Source organism: Sparus aurata, chromosome 23 (genome assembly GCF_900880675.1).
Source record: "Sparus aurata chromosome 23, fSpaAur1.1, whole genome shotgun sequence".
Taxonomy (NCBI): Eukaryota; Metazoa; Chordata; class Actinopteri; order Spariformes; family Sparidae; genus Sparus; species Sparus aurata.
The window spans coordinates 12,677,826-12,703,143 of NC_044209.1; the positions used below are offsets into that span (position 1 = coordinate 12,677,826).

At 38.3% G+C, this 25,318-nt stretch overlaps 1 long non-coding RNA gene and 6 gene segments (V, D, J or C); all 7 read left to right on the top strand.

The window, feature by feature from the left end:
- Nucleotides 1-2,716: 2,716 nt before the first annotated feature.
- Nucleotides 2,717-3,154, top strand: LOC115576078 (Ig heavy chain V region 5A-like). The segment is given in 2 exon segments: nt 2,717-2,756; nt 2,847-3,154. Coding segments are annotated over 2 exon segments (348 nt in total).
- Nucleotides 3,155-3,766: 612 nt separating this feature from the next.
- Nucleotides 3,767-4,321, top strand: LOC115575164 (Ig heavy chain V region MC101-like). The segment is given in 2 exon segments: nt 3,767-3,833; nt 3,930-4,321. Coding segments are annotated over 2 exon segments (435 nt in total).
- A 563-nt stretch (nt 4,322-4,884) lies between these two features.
- Nucleotides 4,885-5,656, top strand: LOC115575165 (Ig heavy chain V region 914-like). The segment is given in 3 exon segments: nt 4,885-4,933; nt 5,018-5,316; nt 5,651-5,656. Coding segments are annotated over 3 exon segments (354 nt in total).
- Nucleotides 5,657-10,614: 4,958 nt separating this feature from the next.
- Nucleotides 10,615-12,966, top strand: LOC115575166 (Ig heavy chain V region 5A-like). The segment is given in 4 exon segments: nt 10,615-10,654; nt 10,749-10,920; nt 11,159-11,273; nt 12,958-12,966. Coding segments are annotated over 4 exon segments (336 nt in total).
- A 948-nt stretch (nt 12,967-13,914) lies between these two features.
- On the top strand, nt 13,915-14,352 carry LOC115575032 (Ig heavy chain V region 5A-like). The segment is given in 2 exon segments: nt 13,915-13,954; nt 14,045-14,352. Coding segments are annotated over 2 exon segments (348 nt in total).
- Nucleotides 14,353-17,451: 3,099 nt separating this feature from the next.
- Nucleotides 17,452-18,312, top strand: LOC115574800 (uncharacterized). The gene is made up of 3 exons (XR_003982573.1): nt 17,452-17,602; nt 17,706-17,804; nt 18,263-18,312. It is a non-coding gene; the product is annotated as an uncharacterized LOC115574800 (long non-coding RNA).
- A 5,418-nt stretch (nt 18,313-23,730) lies between these two features.
- Nucleotides 23,731-24,307, top strand: LOC115574797 (Ig heavy chain V region 914-like). The segment is given in 2 exon segments: nt 23,731-23,779; nt 23,863-24,307. Coding segments are annotated over 2 exon segments (366 nt in total).
- Nucleotides 24,308-25,318: the final 1,011 nt, after the last annotated feature.

Sequence of the window (25,318 nt, forward strand, 5' to 3'; positions counted from 1 at the left end):
GTGTTCTCGTTAATATTAACTGACTGACTCTCAACACTCAGATGTAGTTTTTGCATTTTGTCTCAGATTTAGATTCAGATTCATGATTTATTGTCCCCGAGGGGAAATTCATTTTCGCAGTTCTGTTCCAAGGACACCAGCACACGTGCAACACCATAAAAATACATACATACAGGCTTGGGGAGTAACGGACTACATGTAACGGCGTTACGTAATTAGGATACAAAAAAACAGTAACTGTATTCCGTTACAGTTACAGAAAAAAAAGACGTAATCAGATTACAGATACATTTGGAAAAAAAATGGGATTATTAGTTGGATTACAATTAAAATATATGATAACAAATGATGAATAAATGTTAATGAATGAATCTAACACTTGCCAATGCGGCAATGCCGTATGCACGCGCGCACACATTACTACAGTTCAGACAAGTCAGTCACAACGACGCTCTGCTCTCAAGTGAAGCCAGGCGGCTCATTATGGACTCGAGCGCTAGAGAAAAAAATGCTTTCACTGCGTGGAAATTTCGCCATTACTTTGTTTCTAAAGAAGTAAGAGGGAACAACATCACTGCACAGTGCAAGCTGTGCCTCCCAGCTGTGCACACACTGTCATCGTCCAAGGACTCCACATCTAATTTAAAGAAACATTTAATGGTAAGCGAAACTGCGAACGTTAGCTAGCTACACAGAAATTCTGTTAGCTAAAGTTAACATTAGTTAGCCTGTTAACCAGACTCGGACTATCATTGTTTCTACTACTGCTACTGCTGCTGTTACTAGGTACTACTACTGGGTCTGTGGGTGGTGCTGCTGGTGACCGGGATGATACGTGTTTAGGTTTTTTGGTAGTTTTGAAGTCTCGTTTCGGTTCGCTCCCGTTTGCCCTGTTAAAATTAAGACATTACATTGTTAATACAAACTCAACACTTCCTGTGTCCGTCTCAAATTGAAAGTCCTCCAGCATAAATAGCTTAGTAGGCTTTTATTGTGAAACATTTGCACGGACTTCATCGTGGAAATCTTGTTGACTTGCGAGGGCCCCATAGACACTTGAAATGTAGCTACTGCCACCTTGTGAGGCTTGTACGTTACAAAATTGCCTGAAACACCTGCAGTGACTGAAATGGGTCACTAACACTTTAGATCACAACAAGGTATTAAAATAGCATGATTATATTAGGAAATTGTATGGGTAATTCTGGGGGACAAATAAGTGACACACATCCTATATGTGGGGGTGTTTTACAACTGCTATTACTAGAAATAGGCCTAGTAGTTACAATAACACTAATAATAACTGTTACCATTATTATTATTATTATTATTGTAATATGTCAGCTGAATAGTTAGTAGTCAATGAATAAAACTGAATAAATCTAACATACCCTACAATTAATTAAATATTTAATTTGCTTTATGTGTTCCTTAGAGGAAGTCTTTAATTGCATGTGCATTGAGGTAATCCAAAAGTAACTTAAAGTAATCAAGTTACATTACTTTAATATTGTGGTACTTGGATTACATTACTGACTACATTTTTTAACAGGTAATTAGTAACTGTATCGGACAACATTTTTAAAGTAACCCTCCCAACCCTGCATACATACATATACAGATAAACAAAAAAAAAAAAGACCATGACATCTACCGCCTGCTGTTTAGAGCTGTAATGGCAGAGGGGATGAAGCTTTTGCAGAAGTGGGTTGTTCTGCAGGACAGTTGTCTGAACATTCGACCAGAGGGGAGGAGGGTAAAGTATGGATGTAATGGGTGGTGGGGGTCATGGGCTATGTGCAGCAATTTGCAGATGGTGGCAGTGGTAATGAGGGCTGGCAAACTTGGAGTTGGAAGGCCAATTATTTTCGAGCAAGTGTGAGTGACTCTCAGAAATTTGTTTTTGCTATTGAGGAGCAGCTCACAGGTTTCAGTTCCTGAGCAGCTGATTTCCTCTCGAGGCTCCAAGTTTCTCTGTATGTCTTCAAACATCTGCTGACACTGAAATTATTAAAAACCTTTCATGCCAACCAGCAGCATCAGACAGAAGTTTTCATTCTGTTTACATGATGCTGTCTGCTGTCACTTTGCTGCAAATACAGGAAGAACACTAAGTGATCAAATGCTGCAATAACAACAAGCTGTTCTTACATTTAAAGCTTATCTTAAATGTGATGTAGGAGGTGCTGACAGTAAATACATTCTCTCAGGAAAACAGCTCACATCATATTTAAAGTGCTTTAATGATTTGAAAACATGCTGAACACACTGTAAACATGGCTTATAGAAAGCAACATTCTTGGTGGTTTCTCCTTTTGTTTCCATGACACATCATCATTAATATTGTATTGCTGATTTTAAATAACGTGTTTTTCATTATCTATGGTTCATGTAATATTCACAGTAAGAATAGTTGTGATGATCATTTACAGTTGTTTCATTTCTGTAAAAACAGGAACATTTTCAAAATGTTCCAGTTGAGTGTGTAATGAAATGAAAATATCATGTGTAAAGCAGAGGTGATTTCCAGGCATGTTTTCACTCTGCAGATATAATAACAGTCAACAGACTCTTCTATTGGCTCCAGTCAGACCAACATTGATGCTTCATATGTTTGATTCTATGCAAACTCAGTGAGCTTCCTTGTTACTCAGCTATAAAAACTTCCGATCAGGCTGTCAGTGGAGTTCACAACACGTCACGTTCAACATCAACCATGTTTTCTGTTGCTCTGCTGCTGCTGTTGGCAGCTGGATGTGAGTCTCTCTGGATTTGTCAAAGTCAACAGTTCTTCTTTTGCAGTTTAACTTGATCATTTGTTACAAAACATTTTGTTTCTTTAACAGGTGTAAAGTGTGAACAGTTGACACAGCCAGCCTCTGTGACTGTGCAGCCAGGTCAGCGTCTGACCATCACCTGTCAGGTCTCTTATTCTGTCAGCAGCTATGCTACAGCTTGGATCAGACAGCCTGCAGGGAAAGGACTGGAGTGGATTGGGATTGCACGTGTTGGATACAACACATACTACAAAGATTCCCTGAAGAGCAAATTCAGTATCAGCTCAGACTCTTCCAGCAACACAGTGACTCTAGATGGACAGAATGTGCAGTCTGAAGACACTGCTGTGTATTACTGTGCCAGAGAGCCACAATAACACAAACCATCAGTAGACCTGAACAAAAACCCCTCAGTGCCTGAACACTTGTAACATGAAGCCACCAGAGGAGCCCTCAGACCACTAATGATTTCAACAACAGTTCACTGTTACATTAAAGAGAGAAACAGTCTGCAGATTTTAGTAAAAGGATCTTAATTCGATTTGATAGCAACTGAAATAATTGGACTTCATAAGGTGTGATTCATTATTGTACACAGTCAAAAACAAATGACACTTTTATACATTTTCATACATAATAAAGTCAAAAAAATCAGTTGACATCTTGAAGATGCTGAAAGTAATTCTTCTCAATTAGATAACATTTTAAAAAGCTGCTTTAATCAGTTAATCAGGAGCTTTCAGCTAACTTCATGGAGTCTACAAACGAAATGTGGTGTGTTCATAACAATCCAGCATGTGTTTGGCATTGATTTAAGTTCCATCCACTCTTGTGGAGAGAAATGCCTGAATATTTAGTTTTCATTTTGATTCATTTAAATATACTTTAGTCAGCTGATTTACTGTCATCAGTATGTAAATTAGCCTCCTTGTGTGTTTCACCTTATAAGGACGTGAAGTTTGTGTCAGTGAGAGGACAGAAGAGCTCACATCAGTTCAGCTTCAACATCAACCATGTTCTCTGTAGCTCTGCTGCTGCTGCTGGCTGCTGGATCCTGTGAGGAGCTTTCAGTGGATTCACACTAATAAACACATTAGAAACACTGAATAGTCAGATGGATGATGGAGATAATGTTGATTTGTGTTTCCACAGGTGTGAACAGTATTGATCTCATCCAGCCAGACTCAAAGATTGTGCAGCCTGGACAGTCTTTGACCATCACCTGTCAGGTCTCTGGTTATTCTTTGACTGACAACAGCCATGCAACAGGTTGGATCAGACAGCGTGAAGGAAAACCAATGGACTGGATTTCTCATCAGTGGGGTGGAGGTAGCCTTGCTCAAAATAATGCTCTGAAGAACAAGTTCAGCTACAGCAGAGACACTTCTGCTAGAACAGTGACTCTAACAGGACAGAATCTGCAGCCTGAGGACACAGCTGTTTATTACTGTGTACGTCGGCCCACAGTGATACAAACCACCAACAGACCTGCACAAATACCCAGAGACCATGTGACTCAACCGCATACACAAAAGAAAATGTAAGAAAGTTTTGGAGGAAACATTTTGGACTCCCAGTCAAATAATAACTAAAACTGCTGTAGAGAAATAAAAAATGAACAAAATATTAAATAAAAAGACAATTTAATATAAATGTGTTCATGTAAAAAGGATTTACAGAGGACAATGTAATCAGGCCGAGGACATACAGAAGTCACTGCCGTGAGCTGAGGAGCAAAGCTTTTCTCAGTCTCTCTACTTATGGAAGCTGGAATAGTCTGTCTGTACCAGTAACAGTCAACTCAAAAAATATATATACATATATTATTATTATATTATTATATTATTATTATTTGCTCTCATCTACTGTCTAATATGCTTTCTTATGTGACAGAACCTAGTGCTTTTTTTAATACTTAGGGACATTTTACAGAAATTCAATATGACAGACAAATGTTAAAACATTAATCCCCCAGTTTCATTAAATATCTCCAGCCCAGCTTTTTTCCTCCCTGTGAGGAGGAGTCAATGCAAAACTCAGATGTCTTCCTCCTCTACTTATCTGACTGCAGAGAGGATGACAGAGAACAGTGGACACACAGTTTAACATGATGGACTATAGGACAGGACTGCTGCTGTTAACTGTCTGCTGGGCAGGTGAACATCTACACTGATTTTTATTTAGCATATTTTCATTTCTGTAGGGACTGAACTCATTGTGTATCTCTTTTGGTTTAACAGGTGTTCATGGTCAGACTCTGACAGAATCTGAACCAGTGGTTAAAAGGCCTGGAGAATCTCACAGATTGACCTGTACAGCCTCTGGATTCACATTCAGCAGCTACGAGATGATCTGGATCAGACAGGCTACTGGAAAAGGACTGGAATGGATCGCTTTTATCAGTCAACCTAGTGGTAGCATCCAGTACTACTCTGAGTCAGTCAAAGGCCAGTTTACCATCTCCAGAGACAACAGCAGACAGCAGGTGTATCTGCAGATGAACAGTCTGAAGACTGATGATTCTGCTGTTTATTATTGTGCTCGAGAGACACAGTGACTGGAGTTGGTTGAGCAGTGTGAGAAATTTACATAGGCTTCCTTTTGTTTATCAATGTACTGTAAAGACAAGAGGGGCAAGAGAGGCTGTCACACTGCCTGAGGTGTCACAAGAGCCACAGGTGGGGGCACATCCTCACATGGAAAGATACACAAGTTTAGATAAGATAACTTTTGCTGTCCCATCTGTTACATCAAAGGGTCACTGTCCTGGGAAGACAGGACACACCAAAATATCAAAGAGTCATTTATCTGTAAAGAAGATGTTTTATGACTGTTGTAAATTAAGGTAACCTCCTCTCTGTTCTGTACTTAAGGGATAACAATTTAGAGTTTGTCAGAGAACGCGTTTACGCCTTCTACTCCACGCTGCGTGTTGTTAAATGACATCTGATTCATACGCTGAAGTCTGAAATTCTTCGGAGATTTAGCACTCTCTACCTCACAAAGGAGAATTTCCACTACATTTTGGCGACGAGGATGGGATTTCAGGCCAGCACACCCTCAGTCTTTTTTGGACAGGCAGAGTTAGCTGGTTCTGTGATAGGGGACAGAGCGAGGGCTGAAAGGTCAGGGTATATGTTATCTTCTCCTCCCACTGTTATTGTCTCACTCTGAGTAGACTTGGCTGCAGGGGCTGCAGTGCCTCCCTCTTTTGGAGGAGGTGTTAACCCTTTAGGCGCCTCCATCCATTTGTTATGTTGTCCACACATCAAATGAACAGGGAAAAAGTAAATTGTAAGCCAACAGTCGTAAACTAGAACTATTAGTACACCACAAAACTCATGTAAACAGTATGCGTTTTTTTTACCCACCATCCCCCCCATTGGAGGACACTTTTTTTTCTTCCCTTTTTCTTGTTTTCTCTTCTCTTCTTCTTTATTATTATTATTATTGTTATTATTATTATTATTATTATATGATAATAATAACAGTAGGCTTCTTTTAGCTGCAGAGGCCTTATCTGTGCCCATCTATCCAGATAAAAGTTTGTAATATTTGTAGAGTGTGGAGCCTCTCATTGCAAGGCATAGAGACAATAAGAACTATATATATATATATATATATATATATATTAGGGCTGTCAAACGATTAATTTTTTTAATCGCGATTAATCGCATTTTGTCCATAGTTAACTCGCGATTAATCGCAAATTAATCGCACATTTTTGGCACATTTTTTTCTGTTCTAAATGTACCTTGATGTATTTTTTAATGTTCTTAATACTTTTAACAACATAAGAAAGGGCAAATATGCTTGCATTATGAACATTTTTTTTTGGGGGGGGGGGGGGCTCTCTGCATCTGCCCTGTGTTTGGCTTGCAAGTGATATTTGAGACTCAATGTACTTCGATGGTAAGTCATTTCATGTCGATAGTACATGCAGATAACTTTTGTCCTATCGACCGAACCATCTGGCAGTGTTTCGAAAGTAGTTTGCCGTTCATACCGTAAATGACCAAATAATATACGGGTTTCAATTATCCACAGGGTCCCTTTAAACGCCGGTGCAGATGTATATTTTGGTAAATAACCACCGGTTCCAAATAAATGTCGGGTCTAATTTTTTATTTTTTTTTAAATTAAGGAAGAAGAGGTGTCCACTGACACTGCACGTTTTTCTTCTTTGCCTTTTTCACGCAGTGTGCTGCTTTCTGTCAGTCAGTATCACACTGATGATCACCATGGCTCCGGTGCATTAAAACAATAAAAAGTACCACTTGAAATTCAAACTTTCTGTTAAAATATGCAGAGGAAAACTCGGGAGAAGCAGCTGCTAGATGTTTCTCTGTCGACCAGAAGAGAGTGAGAGAAACGGAGCTTGAGCGTCTGTCCAAGGAGGACATCAACAGGGCCAGGCTGCCTGCTGGAGGGAGGAAGAAGGCTAGCGAGGAGCCTGAGATAAAAATGCGGGGATGAGTTATCAGCAAACGGGCACGCCACAAGAGAGTGTCCCGCAGAATGATCAGGACGATGGAGAAACAAGTGACAGCAGAGATGAGGAGTTTGCAGCGAGTGCTGGTTGGCTGAATCGCGTCCTCCGCTGCAACAACTTCACTTACAGGAGGATGCCAGAGAATTCACAGAGAAGCTGGAGAAGTTTGTAATGTTTTCATCCAGGATTATTGTGAGGAAGGAATTAAACGCCTGTCCCAAATTGCCTTTTGGTCTGTTAAGTGATTGAAACAACTAAACCCCCCGGCTATTATTTGGTATTTTACGGTAAGTCCTTTCTCAATTTCCTCACTTTTCAGTCCACCGTGTTTTTCCCGAACCGCCAACCCTGCTGCATCTTCTTCTGATTCCCTTTCTGCCACCCTCTGGATCAAGACTACAGGTGCCACTGACGGCCGTAAATCTTTCAATGCGCGTTTTGTTTTTTGTTTTTTTATACTGAGCGTTATCGGGCGTTAAAAAAATTAACGGCGTTAAGAGGATGTTGCGTTAACGCGTTATTAACGCGTTAACTTTGACAGCCCTAATATATATAAATGTATATATTTACATTTACATCATACCATTCATGAAACCTGAACTTGGAATTAGTTCATGTCAGCCTAAATACTGATGAGCATTGTCTCCATTGTTATGAGATTCCAGAAATCATCAGTCAGAAAGAGGGACAAAAAAACTATAGACCTTGAATCATTGCTTAGCTTTCTGTCACCACGATATCCAATTTGCTCATCAAAGGGCTTTATCCATATACTTCATCTCTCAAGTAAGCCCAGCCACCATTACCATCATCATCATCATCATTTCCAGCCCTGTTCTGCCTTCCCCTGTTGCCCCTACGACACCCATCAGCCTTTCTACGAACACTTTGCCCACGTCTCCCCCTGCTATCTCCTCTAGTGTTGTGAGAAGAGTTGGACTCGTGTGTGCTTTGTGCTTCGTGAACACTGCTGCGGCGCATAGCTGCACCGCTGCCGCGGATGGAGGCTACGTGACCGTCGCGGTGGAAAGAGTGAACACTAACGCTGACACCCAGCGCTATTCTCACCACCACCGCTACTTCTACCACATCCATTCGCTTCCCTACTGATACTACGAGTTTGTGTATCATTTCCATTCCCACCTATTGGGCAAAGGATCGTGTGTTAGTGCTTGTGCGTTTTCCTCGCTCTGCGCGTCACTGCCATTGCTATGCAAAGACGCACCGCGACTAGCAAGCTCACTAATCAACCGACCGTCATCTCCCAAAGCTAGATTTTCCACTTAAGAATCAGAATCACCGAATAGGAGCTCGATCACTTCCCTAATTGTCAACTTTTTGCATGCCATCGTCGTTTATTTCGTCTCAATAACGTCTGAATCCAGCAATACCCCTTCAGCAAAATGGCTTCCTGGCGCACTGTCTCCGCTCTCTCACCCCGCAGTTTGCATGGGACTTCCTCGAACATTTTGCATTGAAGCAAGACGTTTTTATGAGCTAAGGTCTAAGTATAGGATGTCTGCCAACTAGTGGTGGGGTGTATGAACGACATGTAACACTCTATTGGGAGAAAACAGCTGTTTTGTTCAGTACCACGGTGTGTCGCAAATTTGCGACTCTGGCGCCTAAAGGGTTAATGGCCGGGCTGAAATGGTGGAGAGTGCATATGGAGGAGGCAGATTTCTTTCTCTTTCCATACGTTTCTTATTCCTTTCACTCTTACACGAACCTTCTTCTTCTACTTCTTCCTCTTCTTTATCTTCTGCTTTCTGTTTTATCATTAATCCTGCTGATGATTTAGCTTCTTTTATTTCTGCTTCTCTTTCCCACTTTTGGAAAGCTTGCCAGTCAATACCTTTCTTCCCTACTTTCTTTTTCTTTTCTTCCAACATAACTCTACACCGTTCTAAACATTCTGTGCTTAAGGGATAACAATTTAGAGTTTGTCAGAGAACGCGTTTACGCCTTCTACTCCACGCTGCGTGTTATTAAATGACATCTGATTCATACGCTGAAGTCTGAAATTCTTCGGAGATTTAGCACTCTCTACCTCACAAAGGAGAATTTCCACTACAGCAGCTGTACAAACACCTACACAACTCATCTCTGCGGGGCCAAAGGAGCCAAAGCATGAAGTATTTTCTATCATACATGATATTATAATTTGAAATCAGTCCATGAGAACTATTGACAGAAAACATCAAATGAAACTAAACATAATAACAGTCAGTTGTTCATGATAGGGCCAAAGACAGCACAACAATGTGGTCACTGAAATAAAACTTAACTACAAATTAAGAGGCAATAATGTTGCTAAATGTATGTCATTAATATAAATGTAGCCACTTTCAGTCAAGTAATTAAGGGATCATGTATTCTTTATGCAGATGTATGTCATTAATACACATACATTACAGTTTCTTTCATAAAATCATTAGAGGGCAGTAAGTGACAAGTTTGTCTCTCCTCTGTTACTTAAAGGAGACTCTGTGTTCTCATTAATATTAACTGACTGACTCTCAACACTCAGATGTAGTTTTTGCATTTTGTCTCACAGGTTTCAGTTCCTGAGCAGCTGTTTTCCTCTCGAGGCTCCAAGTTTCTCTGTATGTCTTCAAACATCTGCTGACACTGAAATGAAAACAATCTTTCATGCCAACCAGCAGCATCAGACAGAAGTTTTCATACTGTTTACATGATGCTGTCTGCTGTCACTTTGCTGCAAATACAGGAAGAACACTAAGTGATCAAATGCTGCAATAACAACAAGCTGTTCTTATATTTGAAGTTCATCTTAAATGTGATGTAGGAGGTTCTGACAGTAAATACATTCTCTCAGGAAAACAGCTCACATCATATTTAAAGTGTTTTAGTGATTTGAAAACATGCTGAACACACTGTAAACATGGCTTATAGAAAGCAACATTCTTGGTGGTTTCTCCTTTTGTTTCCATGACACATCATCATTAATATTGTCATGCTGATTTTAAAGAACATGTTTTTCATTATCTATGGTTCATGTAATATTCACAGTAAGAATAGTTGTGATAATCATTTACAGTTGTTTCATTTCTGTAAAAACAGGGACATTTTCAAAATGTTCCAGTTGAGTGTGTAATGAAATGAAAACATCATGTGTAAAGCAGAGGTGATTTCCAGGCATGTTTTCACTCTGCAGATATAATAACAGTCAACAGACTCTTCTATTGGCTCCAGTCAGACCAACATTGATGCTTCATATGTTTGATTCTATGCAAACTCAGTGAGCTTCCTTGTTACTCAGCTATAAAAACTTCCCATCAGGCTGTCAGTGGAGTTCACAGCACGTCACTTTCAACATCAACCATGTTTTCTGTAGCTCTGCTGCTGCTGTTGGCAGCTGGATGTGAGTCTCTCTGGATTTGTCAAAGTCAACAGTTCTTCTTTTGCAGTTTAACTTGATCATTTGTGACAAAACATTTTGTGTTTTTTTTTAACAGGTGTGAAGTGTGAACAGTTGACACAGCCAGCCTCTGTGACTGTGCAGCCAGGTCAACGTCTGACCATCACCTGTCAGGTCTCTTATTCTGTTAGCGACTACTGGACAGCTTGGATCAGACAGCCTGCAGGGAAAGGACTGGAGTGGATTGGAATGAGAGTTGGATCCACCACATCCTACAAAGATTCACTAAAGAACAAGTTCAGTATCAGCTCAGACTCTTCCAGCAACACAGTAACTAATATTAGTGAATATTAGTTACTGTGTAATCTTAGTAATTACACAGTAACTAATATTCAGTAATCTAATATTAGATTAGATTAGATTTAGCAGCTACTACACAGCTTGGATCAGACAGCCTGCAGGGAAAGGACTGGAGTGGATTGGGATTGCACTTGTTGGTTCCACCACATACTACAAAGATTCACTGAAGAACAAGTTCAGTATCAGCTCAGACTCTTCCAGCAACACAGTAACTCTAAATGGACAGAATGTGCAGTCTGAAGACACTGCTGTATATTACTGTGCCAGAGAGCCACAATAACACAAACCATCAGTAGACCTGAACAAAAACCCCTCAGTGCCTGAACACTTGTAACATGAAGCCACCAGAGGAGGAGCCCTCAGACCACTAATGATTTCAACACCTGTTCACTGTTACAGTAAAGAGAGGAAGAGACACATTAAACAAAGTAAAATAAACATGAGCTGGGGCATGAAAATATTCAGTAATGAAAAAATCAATGGACACATTTTCCAAAAGGTGTATTTTCTGTCTGACTCACAACATGTAAGTGAAAAAAATCACAAAATAATTTTACAAAACAAGGAACATTTGTCATCATTTCTTGTTGTTCAGATTGAAATATAATTAGAAATACTCAATTCAGTGGTATTGTAAAATTGATCAGATTGACAAATTCTTGACATGATGCAAAGTGCTTTATAATGAAGGGAAACCAATGACGAGTTTGTTAAATAGTTGCACAAAAACTACTAAACATGGAGGAGTTTCTGTTGAAGAAATAAATCATGTTCAGTAAATATTCATTATCCAGTTTCACCAAACAGTAACTGAGATCCAAGTCAAATCCAGTTCCACACTGTGAGGAGGAGTCAATGCAAAACTCAGATGTCTTCCTCCTCTACTTATCTGACTGCAGAGAGGATGACAGAGAACAGTGGACACACAGTTTAACATGATGGACTATAGGACAGGACTGCTGCTGTTAACTGTCTGCTGGGCAGGTGAATGTATACAAAGGTCTAAATTTTAGATGAATTCTATTTGTGTTGCCAAGCCAATGACATGCATTTTTTTTTGTCTCAACAGGTGTTGATGGTCAGACTCTGACAGAATCTGAACCAGTGGTTAAAAGTCCTGGAGAATCTCACAGATTGACCTGTACAGCCTCTGGACTGTCAATTAGTGGCTACTATCTGGCCTGGATCAGACAGGCTCCTGGAAAAGGACTGGAGTGGGTTGCTTCTATTTATGACAGTAGCAACATCTACTACTCTGAGTCATTCAAAGGCCGGTTTACCATCTCGAGAGACGACAGTAGACAGCAGGTGTATCTGCAGATGAACAGTCTGAAGACTGAAGATTCTGCTGTTTATTATTGTGCTCGAGAGACACAGTGACTGGACTTGTTGAGCAGCTGTACAAAAACCTACAGAACTCATCTTCACTGGACTGAAGGAGCCAAGTATGAAGTATTTTATATCATACATAAATATATCATAATTTTAAATCGTCTCCTGAGAAAAATTGATAATAAACATTAAATGGAACAAAAGAAAATGAAGATTATTTGTTAACAAAAGGCCAAAACAACACAACAATAGGGTCACTGAAATAAAACTTAACTACAAATTAAGAGGCAATAATGTCGCTAAATTTAAGTCATTAATATAAATGTTGCCACTTTCAGTCAAGTAATTTAGGGTTCATGTATTCTTTATTCAGATGTATTCTCATTAATACACTAAGCTGAATTACTGCATTAGATACAGCTTTAGTCAGCTGAGGAATTTGGTCACTTTATTCGAAAGGTTAATGCATTTCAGTCAGGGATATTATGAACCAAGATAAATGAAATCATTTGAGTCTTGAGGGAAAAGATATTAATCTCTCCCTTTTAAAGATTATTCAGAGAAATAAAGATCCCATAAATAGTTTGTGTCCTCTGTTATTCTAATTTCCCTAGGCTACATAAATGTGAAAAATAATGTTAGTTTCTTTTATAAAATCACTAGAGGGCAGTCAGTGACAAGTTTGTCTCTCCTCTGTTACTTTAAGGAGACTCTGTGTTCTCATTAATATTAACTGACTGACTCTCAACACTCAGATGTAGTTTTTGCATTTTGTCTCACAGGTTTCAGTTCCTGAGCAGCTGTTTTCCTCTCGAGGGTCCAAGTTTCTCTGTATGTCTTCAAACATCTGCTGACACTGAAATGATTAAAAACCTTTCATTCCAACCAGCAGCATCAGACAGAAGTTTTCATACTGTTTACATGATGCTGTCTGCTGTCACTTTGCTGCAAATACAGGAAGAACACTAAGTGATCAAATGCTGCAATAACAACAAGCTGTTGTTACATTTACAGTTAATGTTAAATGTGATGTAGGAGGTGCTGACAGTAAATACATTCTCTCAGGAAAACAGCTCACATCATATTTAAAGTGTTTTAATGATTTGAAAACATGCTGAACACACTGTAAACATGGCTTATAGAAAGCAACATTCTTGGTGGTTTCTCCTTTTGTTTCCATGACACATCATCATTTATATTGTGATGCTGATTTTAAAGAATATGTTTTCCATTATCTATGGTTCATGTAATATTCACAGTAAGAATAGTTGTGATAATCGTTTACAGTTGTTTCATTTCTGTAAAAACAGGGACATTTTCAAAATGTTCCAGTTGAGTGTGTAATGAAATGAAAATATCATGTGTAAAGCAGAGGTGATTTTCAGGCATGTTTTCACTCTGCAGATATAATAACAGTCAACAGACTCTTCTATTGGCTCCAGTCAGACCAACATTGATGCTTCATATGTTTGATTCTATGCAAACTCAGTGAGCTTCCTTGTTACTCAGCTATAAAAACTTCCCATCAGGCTGTCAGTGGAGTTCACAGCACGTCACTTTCAACATCAACCATGTTTTCTGTAGCTCTGCTGCTGCTGTTGGCAGCTGGATGTGAGTCTCTCTGGATTTGTCAAAGTCAACAGTTCTTCTTTTGCAGTTTAACTTGATCATTTGTTACAAAACATTTTCCTTTTTTAACAGGTGTGAAGTGTGAACAGTTGACACAGCCAGCCTCTGTGACTGTGCAGCCAGGTCAACGTCTGACCATCACCTGTCAGGTCTCTTATTCTGTTAGCAGCTACTTCACAGCTTGGATCAGACAGCCTGCAGGGAAAGGACTGGAGTGGATTGGGATGGCAGCTACTGGATACACAACATACTACAAAGATTCACTAAAGAATAAGTTCAGTATCAGCTCAGACTCTTCCAGCAACACAGTGACTCTGAATGGACAGAATGTGCAGTCTGAAGACACTGCTGTGTATTACTGTGCCAGACAGCCACAGTGAGAGAGAATAATAGGAAAGTCATACCAAAACTACTTCCTCTATTTACCACCACTGGAAACATTCACTTGTCTCAGTATGACATTTTTGTGAGTAATTGTTAGTCATGAAAGTTCAGAGTTGTGTCTCAGTATTGAATTTTTATTTTATCTAAACTGAAATATAAAATTTAAAATCGAATTGCAATTTTGTCACACAAAAAGTCATGAAAAGAATCTTGTTTGGTTGTCCAAGGTCTTCCAAGAAACATGCTTCTACATACTCCCACAATCTCAGTTTATAGAGAAAAACAAAATATCTTAACACAATTAAATGAAAGAGTCACAGATTTACATAATTATATTAACAAATGACTGAGGTCCAACAGTTTATCCCTTTTTTAAGGGGTCACAGGGTTTGTTGCTGGAGCCAATGCCAGCTGTCTCTGGGCAAAGGCAGGGTACACCCTGGACAACTAACCAGCTCAATGCAGGACCCTCAGGAGCAAGTTGGGGTTGACATGCAGCTCTACTCAGCCTGGGGGAGCCGGGATATGAACCAGCGACCTTCCGATCACTAGCTGACCGGCTCTACCTGCTGAGCTGCAGCCGCCTCCTCAGAGAAATAGTGCATTGAAAAAATAAATGAGGGCATGTGTGAATAAAAATCCCTCAGGTAAACATTTGTTTTTGGTGTCAAAGAAGAATTATGGAGCAGCACTCATCTTGAATCACTAAATAAAATAATCTCTATCCCAGAACTGTTTGACTTGTAGGCTCAGACAAAAATCAAAAACACCCACATGAACACAATCACAAAATCTGCTTAGTAACATTTTTCAAAAATGTGCTTTCTTGCTGAGAGTCAAAAGATCAGTGTTGTTCTCATATGTATATAACATGTAATCTTCATTCCCTGAATAATGTAGATGGTGACACAAATCAGAGTCTTGACAATATAGTCACAGGGATAGTCACATCTCCTTTTATAGCCTGTCCTTATTTATGCAAAGTGAACTTCCTCACAGTCTGCTATAAAGACTTGATATCATGCTGTCAGCTGCAACAGAAGAAGAGAAGCTCCCATCAGATCACCTTCAATACCAACCATGTTCTCTGTAGCTCTGCTGCTGCTGCTGGCTGCTGGATCCTGTGAGGAGCTTTCAGTGGATTCACACTAATAAACACATTAGAAACACTGAATAGTCAGATGGATGATGGAGATGATGTTGATTTGTGTTTCCACAGGTGTGAACAGTATTGATCTCATCCAGCCAGACTCAAAGGTTGTGCAGCCTGGACAGTCTTTGCCCATCACCTGTCAGGTCTCTGGTTATTCTTTGACTGACAACAGCCATGCAACAGGTTGGATCAGACAGCGTGAAGGAAAACCAATGGACTGGATTTCTCATCAGTGGGGTGGAGGTAGCCTTACTCAAAATAATGCTCTGAAGAACAAGTTCAGCTACAGCAGAGACACTTCTGCTAGAACAGTGACTCTAACAGGACAGAATTTGCAGCCTGAGGACACAGCTGTTTATTACTGTGTACGTCGGCCCACAGTGATACAAACCACCAACACACCTGCACAAATACCCAGAGACCATGTGACTCAACCACACACATGTTAAAAATTGTGAACATTAATCAAATATAGTATTTTGAATTGCTCCGATTAGCATTACAAAACATTCATTGAGTTATCTAACTTACGTGTTATGTCTAAGTTTACTTCATTTTTTTGTTAGTTTATTTAGAGTAATACATTAACAGTAAGATATACTTTGTGCAAGTACTGGATCTAAAGAGAGAACAGTACCTTGTTAGGGTTAATAGTTCCTTTACTAAATAATAATCAACAGTAGCATTTCTATTTTTTATTGTTTTGAATGAGAAAAAATGTCTCTGAAGCATCTACAAGGAACCTTCACTTTTTGGTGTTTATGGCTAGAAAGTAATCTTTGCTTTAGTGCCATCCCAGATAGCAAAAGACATTAATTCAATGTTGGATTTTGGTCAGACTGGTTATTTTTGGTTGAGGTTGAAAAATCTATGTTGATGCAATGTTTAATCACAGTTAACATTTCACATTTGAAAAACTGTTGTTGAATCAATGTAGTATAGATGATGATTTTTCAATGTTGAAATGCCTACAATTAATCAACATCATTTCAATAGCCCCATTCACACTGGCTTGTGGGTGCGGCTTTAGTACACTTTTCCGCCTCCGTCTCAGTGTGAATCTATCGGAGGTGGCGAGGGCTGAAATTTCGCTCCAGCCCTGATCCGCCTCTGGAGGTAGTATCAGGGCCATATTATTGGAGAACCGAACCAGTGTGAACGGTGTGGCTGCAGGTTTTTGTTCCAACCAGTCAAGAGCACACAGTTTGAACAATCAAGTTTCTGAATACTGAGATCAGTTGATTAAATGATTCAGGTCTGGTGTGCTGTTGCTTGGTTGAAGAGAAAACCCGCAGCCACACCGGCCCTTTGTTGAATAGTTTGGATATGCCTGCTTTAAAGCTACTATGCTCTTATGTTCAGTTCATATTGAACTGGGGTCCTATTTGTAATGTTTGGGTCCCCTGGATTTTCAGGGCAAAGGTAGCCAGATAATTCATTAAGATGTTTGTTCATGTTGAACTGTGGTCTTATTTCTGAAAGACAATTGCCATGCTTGTGTCCCCTGGAGTTTCAGGGCAAATAGATAATTCTCCACCTAAGCCAGGCAGGAAACCTGATGAAAGATGAAAAGGTGTGTGCTAAAAAAAAAGTACAGAAGAGTAATTGCTTTTGAATATTTAATAAATAACTTATTGAATAATGGTCTGTTTTGTTAGGGGGTTTTTTGTTCATAGAGCATGCAGTGAAGCAGCTGTTCTCAACCTTGGTTTCTTAAAAAGAATTGAAATAATCTAATGGAGGTTTTAATGAGGCATATTAAAAACATACAAAGTTTAACTGCCACAAATATTATGTATGTAATTATTTAATGATTTGTTATATATTTAATTTTTGTACTTTTTATTTTCATGGATAATTATTTTTATTTGTCTAAGAATGAGTAGGAACTTATTTTCAACCTGAGTTGCAAATGGGACAAATTTGATTGCGACACGTCACTCAGGAAGAAAAGAGTGAACAAGAAAGTTATGAAGCAGGAGAAGTGTGCAAGCCTCCGAAAATAAGTCTGAACCTTAAGTTTGCAGAGATATTTACTGCTCAAAACATTTCTGAAGTGGACTCATTCCTTCTCTGTGTGTGCAGCCAGCGAGGTACATTTATTTCTGTCATGTTGTATCATGCATTTGTGTTTATATTCTGTATTTCCGTCACATACAAATTTTGTCTTAAAATTATATGCTATGTATTTAACAGTTCGACGTTGACTTATGGTGGTTTATGACGAAGGAGAAGAATAAAGTCATCTGTAACTGAAGAATCTTGGTCCCGAGTATTTCCTGGACACAAAGAAAGGTTGAAAAGTGTTGAAATGGCCCTTCAAAAATAACCTTGTTTCAATGTATGATGCAATGCATATATATAGATGAATCAATGTTTATTTAAGTCTACATTCGTTCAGTGTTGATCATATCATAGTTGAATAAAGGTTGATTTATTGTCAGAATTGATTGGACATTCAATGTTATTTCAATGTTGATCATAGCGAGCACTTTCAATGTATATTTCAATATCTGACATCAATGTTGATTGTAATCTTCAGCCTGACAATATCTCAATGTTGATTCAATCAAATTTTACTATCTGGGATACCATGTCAAAATTTTTTGATTTCTGAACTAAAAATAACATTTTGAGGTTTTTTTGGAAATATGTTGTGGAGGATGAGATATTGTGATCCAGCTGTTTCCTCCCTGTGAGGAGGAGTCAATGCAAAACTCAGATGTCTTCCTCCTCTACTTATCTGACTGCAGAGAGGATGACAGAGAACAGTGGACACACAGTTTAACATGATGGACTATAGGACAGGACTGCTGCTGTTAACTGTCTGCTGGGCAGGTGAACATCTACACTGATTTTCATTTCACCTATTTTCATTGTCATTGGGAACGTAACTCATTATATGTGTAACTGTTTTGCCTTGACAGGTGTTGATGGTCAGACTCTGACAGAATCTGAACCAGTGGTTAAAAGGCCTGGAGAATCTCACAGATTGACCTGTACAGCCTCTGGATTCACATTCAGCAGCCAATACATGCACTGGATCAGACAGGCTCCTGGAAAAGGACTGGAATGGCTTGCTCGGATCTATACTGGTAGTGGCGGCACTGACTACTCTGAGTCGGCCAAAGGCCGGTTTACCATCTCCAGAGACAACAACAGACAGCAGGTGTATCTGCAGATGAACAGTCTGAAGACTGAAGATTCTGCTGTTTATTATTGTGCTCGACAGCCACAGTGACAAGAGTTGGTTAAGCAGCTGTACAAAAACCTACAGAACTCATCTTTACTGGGCTGAAGGAGACAAAGCATGAAGTATTTTATATCATACACAATTATGTTATAATTTTACATTTATTCCAGAGAAATATTGATAGCAAACATTAAATGAAAGAAAAGACAATAAAGAGTGTTTGTTGATAAATGGCACAACAATGTGGTCACTAAAATAAAACTACTACAAATGTAAACATTTCTAAACATTAAGAGGCAATAATGTTTCTGAATTTTATGGAATCTAAATGAGTCATTATATAAATGCAGCCACTTTCATTCAGATATATTCAGATGTATGTCATTGATGAACTAAGCTCAATCACTGAGTTGGATACAGCTTTAGTAAGTTGAGGATTTTGGTCACTTTTTTCAAAAGGTTAATGCATTTCAGTCAGGGATATTATGAACCAAGATAAGTGAAATCATTTGAGTTTTGAAGGATAAGATATTAATCTCTCGCTTTTAAAGAGTATCAGAGAAATAAAGATCCCATAAAGTAGTTTGTGTCCTCTGTTATTCTAATTTCACTAGGCTACATAAATGTGAAAAATAATGTTACAGTTTCTTTCATAAAATCACTAGAGGGCAGTCAGTGACAAGTTTGTCTCTCCTCTGTTACTTAAAGGAGACTCTGTGTTGTCATTAATATTAACTGACTGACTCTCAACACTCAGATGTAGTTTTTGCATTTTGTCTCACAGGTTTCAGTTCCTGAGCAGCTGTTTTCCTCTTGAGGCTCCAAGTTTCTCTGTATGTCTTCAAACATCTGCTGACACTGAAAAGATTAAAAACCTTTCATGCCAACCAGCAGCATCAGACAGAAGTTTTCATACTGTTTACATGATGCTGTCTGCTGTCACTTTGCTGCAAATACAGGAAAAACACTAAGTGATCAAACGCTGCAATAACAACAAGCTGTTCTTACATTTGAAGTTAATCTTAAATGTGATGTAGGAGGTGCTGACAGTAAATACATTGTCTCAGGAAAACAGCTCACATCATATTTAAAGTGTTTTAATGATTTGAAAACATGCTGAACACACTGTAAACATGGCTTATAGAAAGCAACATTCTTGGTGGTTTCTCCTTTTGTTTCCATGACACATCATCATTAATATTGTAATGCTGATTTTAAAGAATATTTTTTTCATTATCTATGGTTCATGTAATATTCACAGTAAGAATAGTTGTGATAATCATTTACAGTTGTTTCATTTCTGTAAAAACAGGGACATTTTCAAAATGTTCCAGTTGAGTGTGTAATGAAATGAAAATATCATGTGTAAAGCAGAGGTGATTTCCAGGCATGTTTTCACTCTGCAGATATAATAACAGTCAACAGACTCTTCTATTGGCTCCAGTCAGACCAACATTGATGCTTCATATGTTTGATTTTATGCAAACTCAGTGAGCTTCCTTGTTACTCAGCTATAAAAACTTCCCATCAGGCTGTCAGTGGAGTTCACAGCACGTCACTTTCAACATCAACCATGTTTTCTGTAGCTCTGCTGCTGCTGTTGGCAGCTGGATGTGAGTCTCACTGGATTTGTCAAAGTCAACAGTTCTTCTTTTGCAGTTCAACTTGATCATTTGTTACAAAACATTTTGTTTTTTTAACAGGTGTGAAGTGTGAACAGTTGACACAGCCAGCCTCTGTGACTGTGCAGCCAGGTCAACGTCTGACCATCACCTGTCAGGTCTCTTATTCTCTTAGCAGCTATCCCACACACTGGATCAGACAGCCTGCAGGGAAAGGACTGGAGTGGATTCGAGTGAAAGGAACTGGAGGCTAATATTACAAAGATTCACTAAAGAACAAGTTCAGTATCGGTTTTAGACTCTACCAGCCACACAGTGACTCTAAATGGACAGAATGTGCAGTCTGAAGACACTGCTGAGTATTACTGTGCCAGAGAGCCACAAGAACACAAACCATCAGTAGACCTGAACAAAAACCCCTCAGTGCCTGAACACTTGTAACATGAAGCCACCAGAGGAGGAGCCCTCAGACCACTAATGATTTCAACAACAGTTCACTGTAACTGTGAAGAGAGGAACAGACATAAGTTGTACTGAAAAGTGAAATTAACATGACGTTAATCATTACAAGACCTAATAACATAATATTGAACATTGCAGTGATTTTCAAAAAGTTTTCTGTCTGACTCTCAATATTTATATAAATTATTGACAGCATTATTTCAGCTCATAACAACACTATTCAAGGTTCTTCATCTTCCAAGAAACATTATTTTTATGTTTTCATCCAGAAATTGGTTTGACACTTTTTTTTAAGAAAATCAACAGTATGTGAGAACAGAACACACACACACACACACACACTCGCACGCACGCACACACAAGTGAACATCTTCACTGATCTCAATCTAAAATAGCTTCTGTTTGTGTCATTAGATTTATGTCATTGATGTATGACTTGCTTTAAAGTTACATTTAGAGAGAAATGTAACTTTCTCAGATTGATATTCAATCAAACAGACAAGAAATGTATCTTTTTCTGAATATAAAGAAAAAAAGGGTTTTCAATTCTATTATCCATGATTTGTGTTAATATTCATGTTAATAACAGTAATTATGATCCTTATCATTGTTATGCATTTACACAAGAAATTACTTATAGTTCTTTGATAGCTCCATTGAGACTGCTACAACCTTGAAGTCGACCGAAGTGCATGATGTGATAAATCTGTACTGAGTTAAACAGTTTGATGGCAACCAGCAGGACTGACCTCATGAATATATTAATACAATCTATCACTTTGTTTGTTTTTAAATAAATTGCTGTGATACAAATCAGAGTAAATGTGGTTGTTCCAGCTGCAAAATGACAGATATGAGTACAGAGAATCAGAGAAATGATAAGATAATACTCAGAGTTATTAATTCTTATTACAATAACTATACAACAGCAACTAAAGAGAGAGTTTTGAGGTCAGTACCGCTGCTAGCCATTTTGGTGCCCTAAGCATAATTTCTTTCTAAAAATACGAAGAAAAAGGATCTGTAAAGAAATAGACAAAATATTAAATCAAAGAATCTTATACTGAAAAAAAATATTTAATTTATTTAATTTTATTTAAAACTGAAAGCATGCAGCCAAGGAGCTCTCCTCCTTTATTACTTATTTATCAACTATTTGATAAATCTATTCTAATCTAATATAAAAGCATAATAGAATGAGTTGCAATATTGCACACAATCCAACAATACTGTTTGCTTTATATCATTCATAATTACATTTTATATCTATATCTTACCTACAGGAATAAGAGCAAAATGATACACCTTACACAAGACTACATTTCTGAATCTTAAACATTATTTTAGCATTTAATTGAATAAAACTTAAATATGGTTACGAGAGTATTTTGTCTACTACAAAACGTTTTTCTATTTCACTGGCAGATATCGTCCATGCCTTTGCATCCTGACATAAATGCAAGTCCCCAGTTCATTTTGTCATGTAGCTTCTGTCACATTCAGCTGTAAGTTAACTAAACTAGCTGTGGCAATAACACTAAAAGTGTGAGTTCTTCAGACTTCACATTATCAAGAGCCATTTTCTGTCCCACTGCACATCCGACACCTCACCTAATGTATGTGAGAGACTGTAGCCTACATTCTGCTGAATTCTACTGAGTGACAATCCTAAAGATGGTTGTGAGTTTGGTATCCATTACAAACTATCAAAATATGCGTTCTCAAATGACACTATGCTAGGTAAACTTTGCTAAATGCCTGGCTAAAGACTATTAACGGCACGCTACACGGTAATAAATGGTGTTAAGCAAGAGGAATTGTTAGCTTACCTTGTGCACTGACTTGCTAACTGTTACTGAAAAAGTACTGACCACGGTCACATCAGAATAAACCATAAACTACTGTTCAATATCTAAAGTAACAGCTAGCTGGCGTCAGTTACTTGTAAAATGCATAGATATTGTTTAACAGTAAAATCTCAATGTAGATGCACCTAAGTTGTAAAATATTTGAGTTTGCTAACATTAGCAATAACGTCAGCTAGTTCGAGGTGTACTGACAATCACATTAGAAGCACATTGCCCTTATTAAAGAATGATTCAACATGTGGGGGCACCCACGGGGAGCTTGGGAACTTGTGTGTGTGTGTGTGTGTGTGTTTTTGGGGGGGCACCATCGTTACTTTCTTGAGCAATTAAATATATCTCTTGTTCTGCCTCTTTTGTGATATACATGGCTAAAATATGTCTGATATTTCTATACTGAAATAATATCGGCATTATGATTATTATGACTATGATGATTTTTCATGATGATATTTTTGGTGCCCCCTCAGCACTTGGTGCTCTACGCACAGCGTGTGATGCACGCGGTGGGAGCAGTGGTGGTGTTTGAGGTAAAGTGACAGTGGTGTGATTAATAACAGCAAACAGTACAAAACAGACTCATATGATTCATTAATGACACAATTATTTGTCTGTATTAAAACATTGCAGAAATACTACACCGTATATCATTTAATAAGACAGTAATACATATTAACATTCTGTAGTATAAAACAGTATAAGATTGATCTCACTTCACACCTCTGTCCCATTTTGGCCTCAATCTTCTACCTGTAGTTTTTCTTGACCTCTCAGTTTCCCTTTTGGCTCATTTAAATTCTGACACCCAACAATTATGCATATTATTATGCAAAGACTCTGAAATGTAATACTTTGTATAGAAGGTAAATTCATAAATAAATAAATAAATATATGTTAGATGCATGAATCAAATTCTTTTGGCTTGAGTAAAAACTCTCAAAGAACAGCAATAGGTAAACAAGTCCAGTTCAGTTCTCTACTTCCTGTGAGGAGGAGTCAATGCAAAACTCAGATGTCTTCCTCCTCTACTTATCTGACTGCAGAGAGGATGACAGAGAACAGTGGACACACAGTTTAACATGATGGACTATAGGACAGGACTGCTGCTGTTAACTGTCTGCTGGGCAGGTGAACATTTAGCTAAATCTCTAATGTTGAGTTGAGTTTCAAATATACAGTAATTAATATAGATTTTACTTGTGTCTCAATAGGTGTTGATGGTCAGACTCTGACAGAATCTGAACCAATGGTTAAAAGGCCTGGAGAATCTCACAGATTGACCTGTACAGCCTCTGGATTCACATTCAGCAGCTATGAGATGAACTGGATCAGACAGGCTCCTGGAAAAGGACTGGAATGGGTTGCTTATATCAGTAATCCTAGTGGTAGCACCCAATACTACTCTGAGTCAGTCAAAGGCCAGTTTACCATCTCCAGAGACAACAGCAGACAGCAGGTGTATCTGCAGATGAACAGTCTGAAGACTGAAGATTCTGCTGTTTATTATTGTGCTCGACAGCCACAGTGACTGGAGTTGGTTGAGCAGCTGTACAAAAACCTACACAACTAATCTCTGCTGGGCCAAAGGAGCCAAAGCATGAAGTATTTTCTATCATACATAATAATATTATAATTTTAAATCAGTCCATGAGATATATTGATAGAAAACATCAAATGAAACAAAAAATAATAACGGTCAATTGTTCATGATAGGCCCAAAGACAGCACAACAATGTGGTCACTGAAATAAAATTTGACTACAAATTAAGAGGCAATAATGTTGCTAAATGTATGTCATTAATATGAATGTAGCCACTTTCAGTCAAGTAATTTAGGGATAATGTATTCTTTATTCAGATGTATGTCATTATTACACATACATTACAGTTTCTTTCATAAAATCACTAGAGGGCAGTCAGTGACAAGTTTGTCTCTCCTCTGTTACTTAAAGGAGACTCTGTGTTCTCATTAAAATTAACTGACTGACTCTCAACACTCAGATGTAGTTTTTGCATTTTGTCTCACAGGTTTCAGTTCCTGAGCAGCTGTTTTCCTCTCGAGGCTCCAAGTTTCTCTGTATGTCTTCAAACATCTGCTGACACTGAAATGATTAAAACCTTTCATGCCAACCAGCAGCATCAGACAGAAGTTTTCATACTGTTTACATGATGCTTTCTGCTGTCACTTTGCTGCAAATACAGGAAGAACACTAAGTGATCAAATGCTGCAATAACAACAAGCTGTTCTTACATTTGAAGTTAATCTTAAATGTGATGTAGGAGGTGCTGACAGTAAATACATTCTCTCAGAAAAACAGCTCACATCATATTTAAAGTGTTTTAATGATTTGAAAACATGCTGAACACACTGTAAACATGGCTTATAGAAAACAACATTCTTGATGGTTTCTCCTTTTGTTTCCATGACACATCATCATTAATATTGTAATGCTGATTTTAAAGAATATTTTTTTCATTATCTATGGTTCATGTAATATTCACAGTAAGAATAGTTGTGATAATCATTTACAGTTGTTTCATTTCTGTAAAAACAGGGACATTTTCAAAATGTTCCAGTTGAGTGTGTAATGAAATGAAAATATCATGTGTAAAGCAGAGGTGATTTCCAGGCATGTTTTCACTCTGCAGATATAATAACAGTCAACAG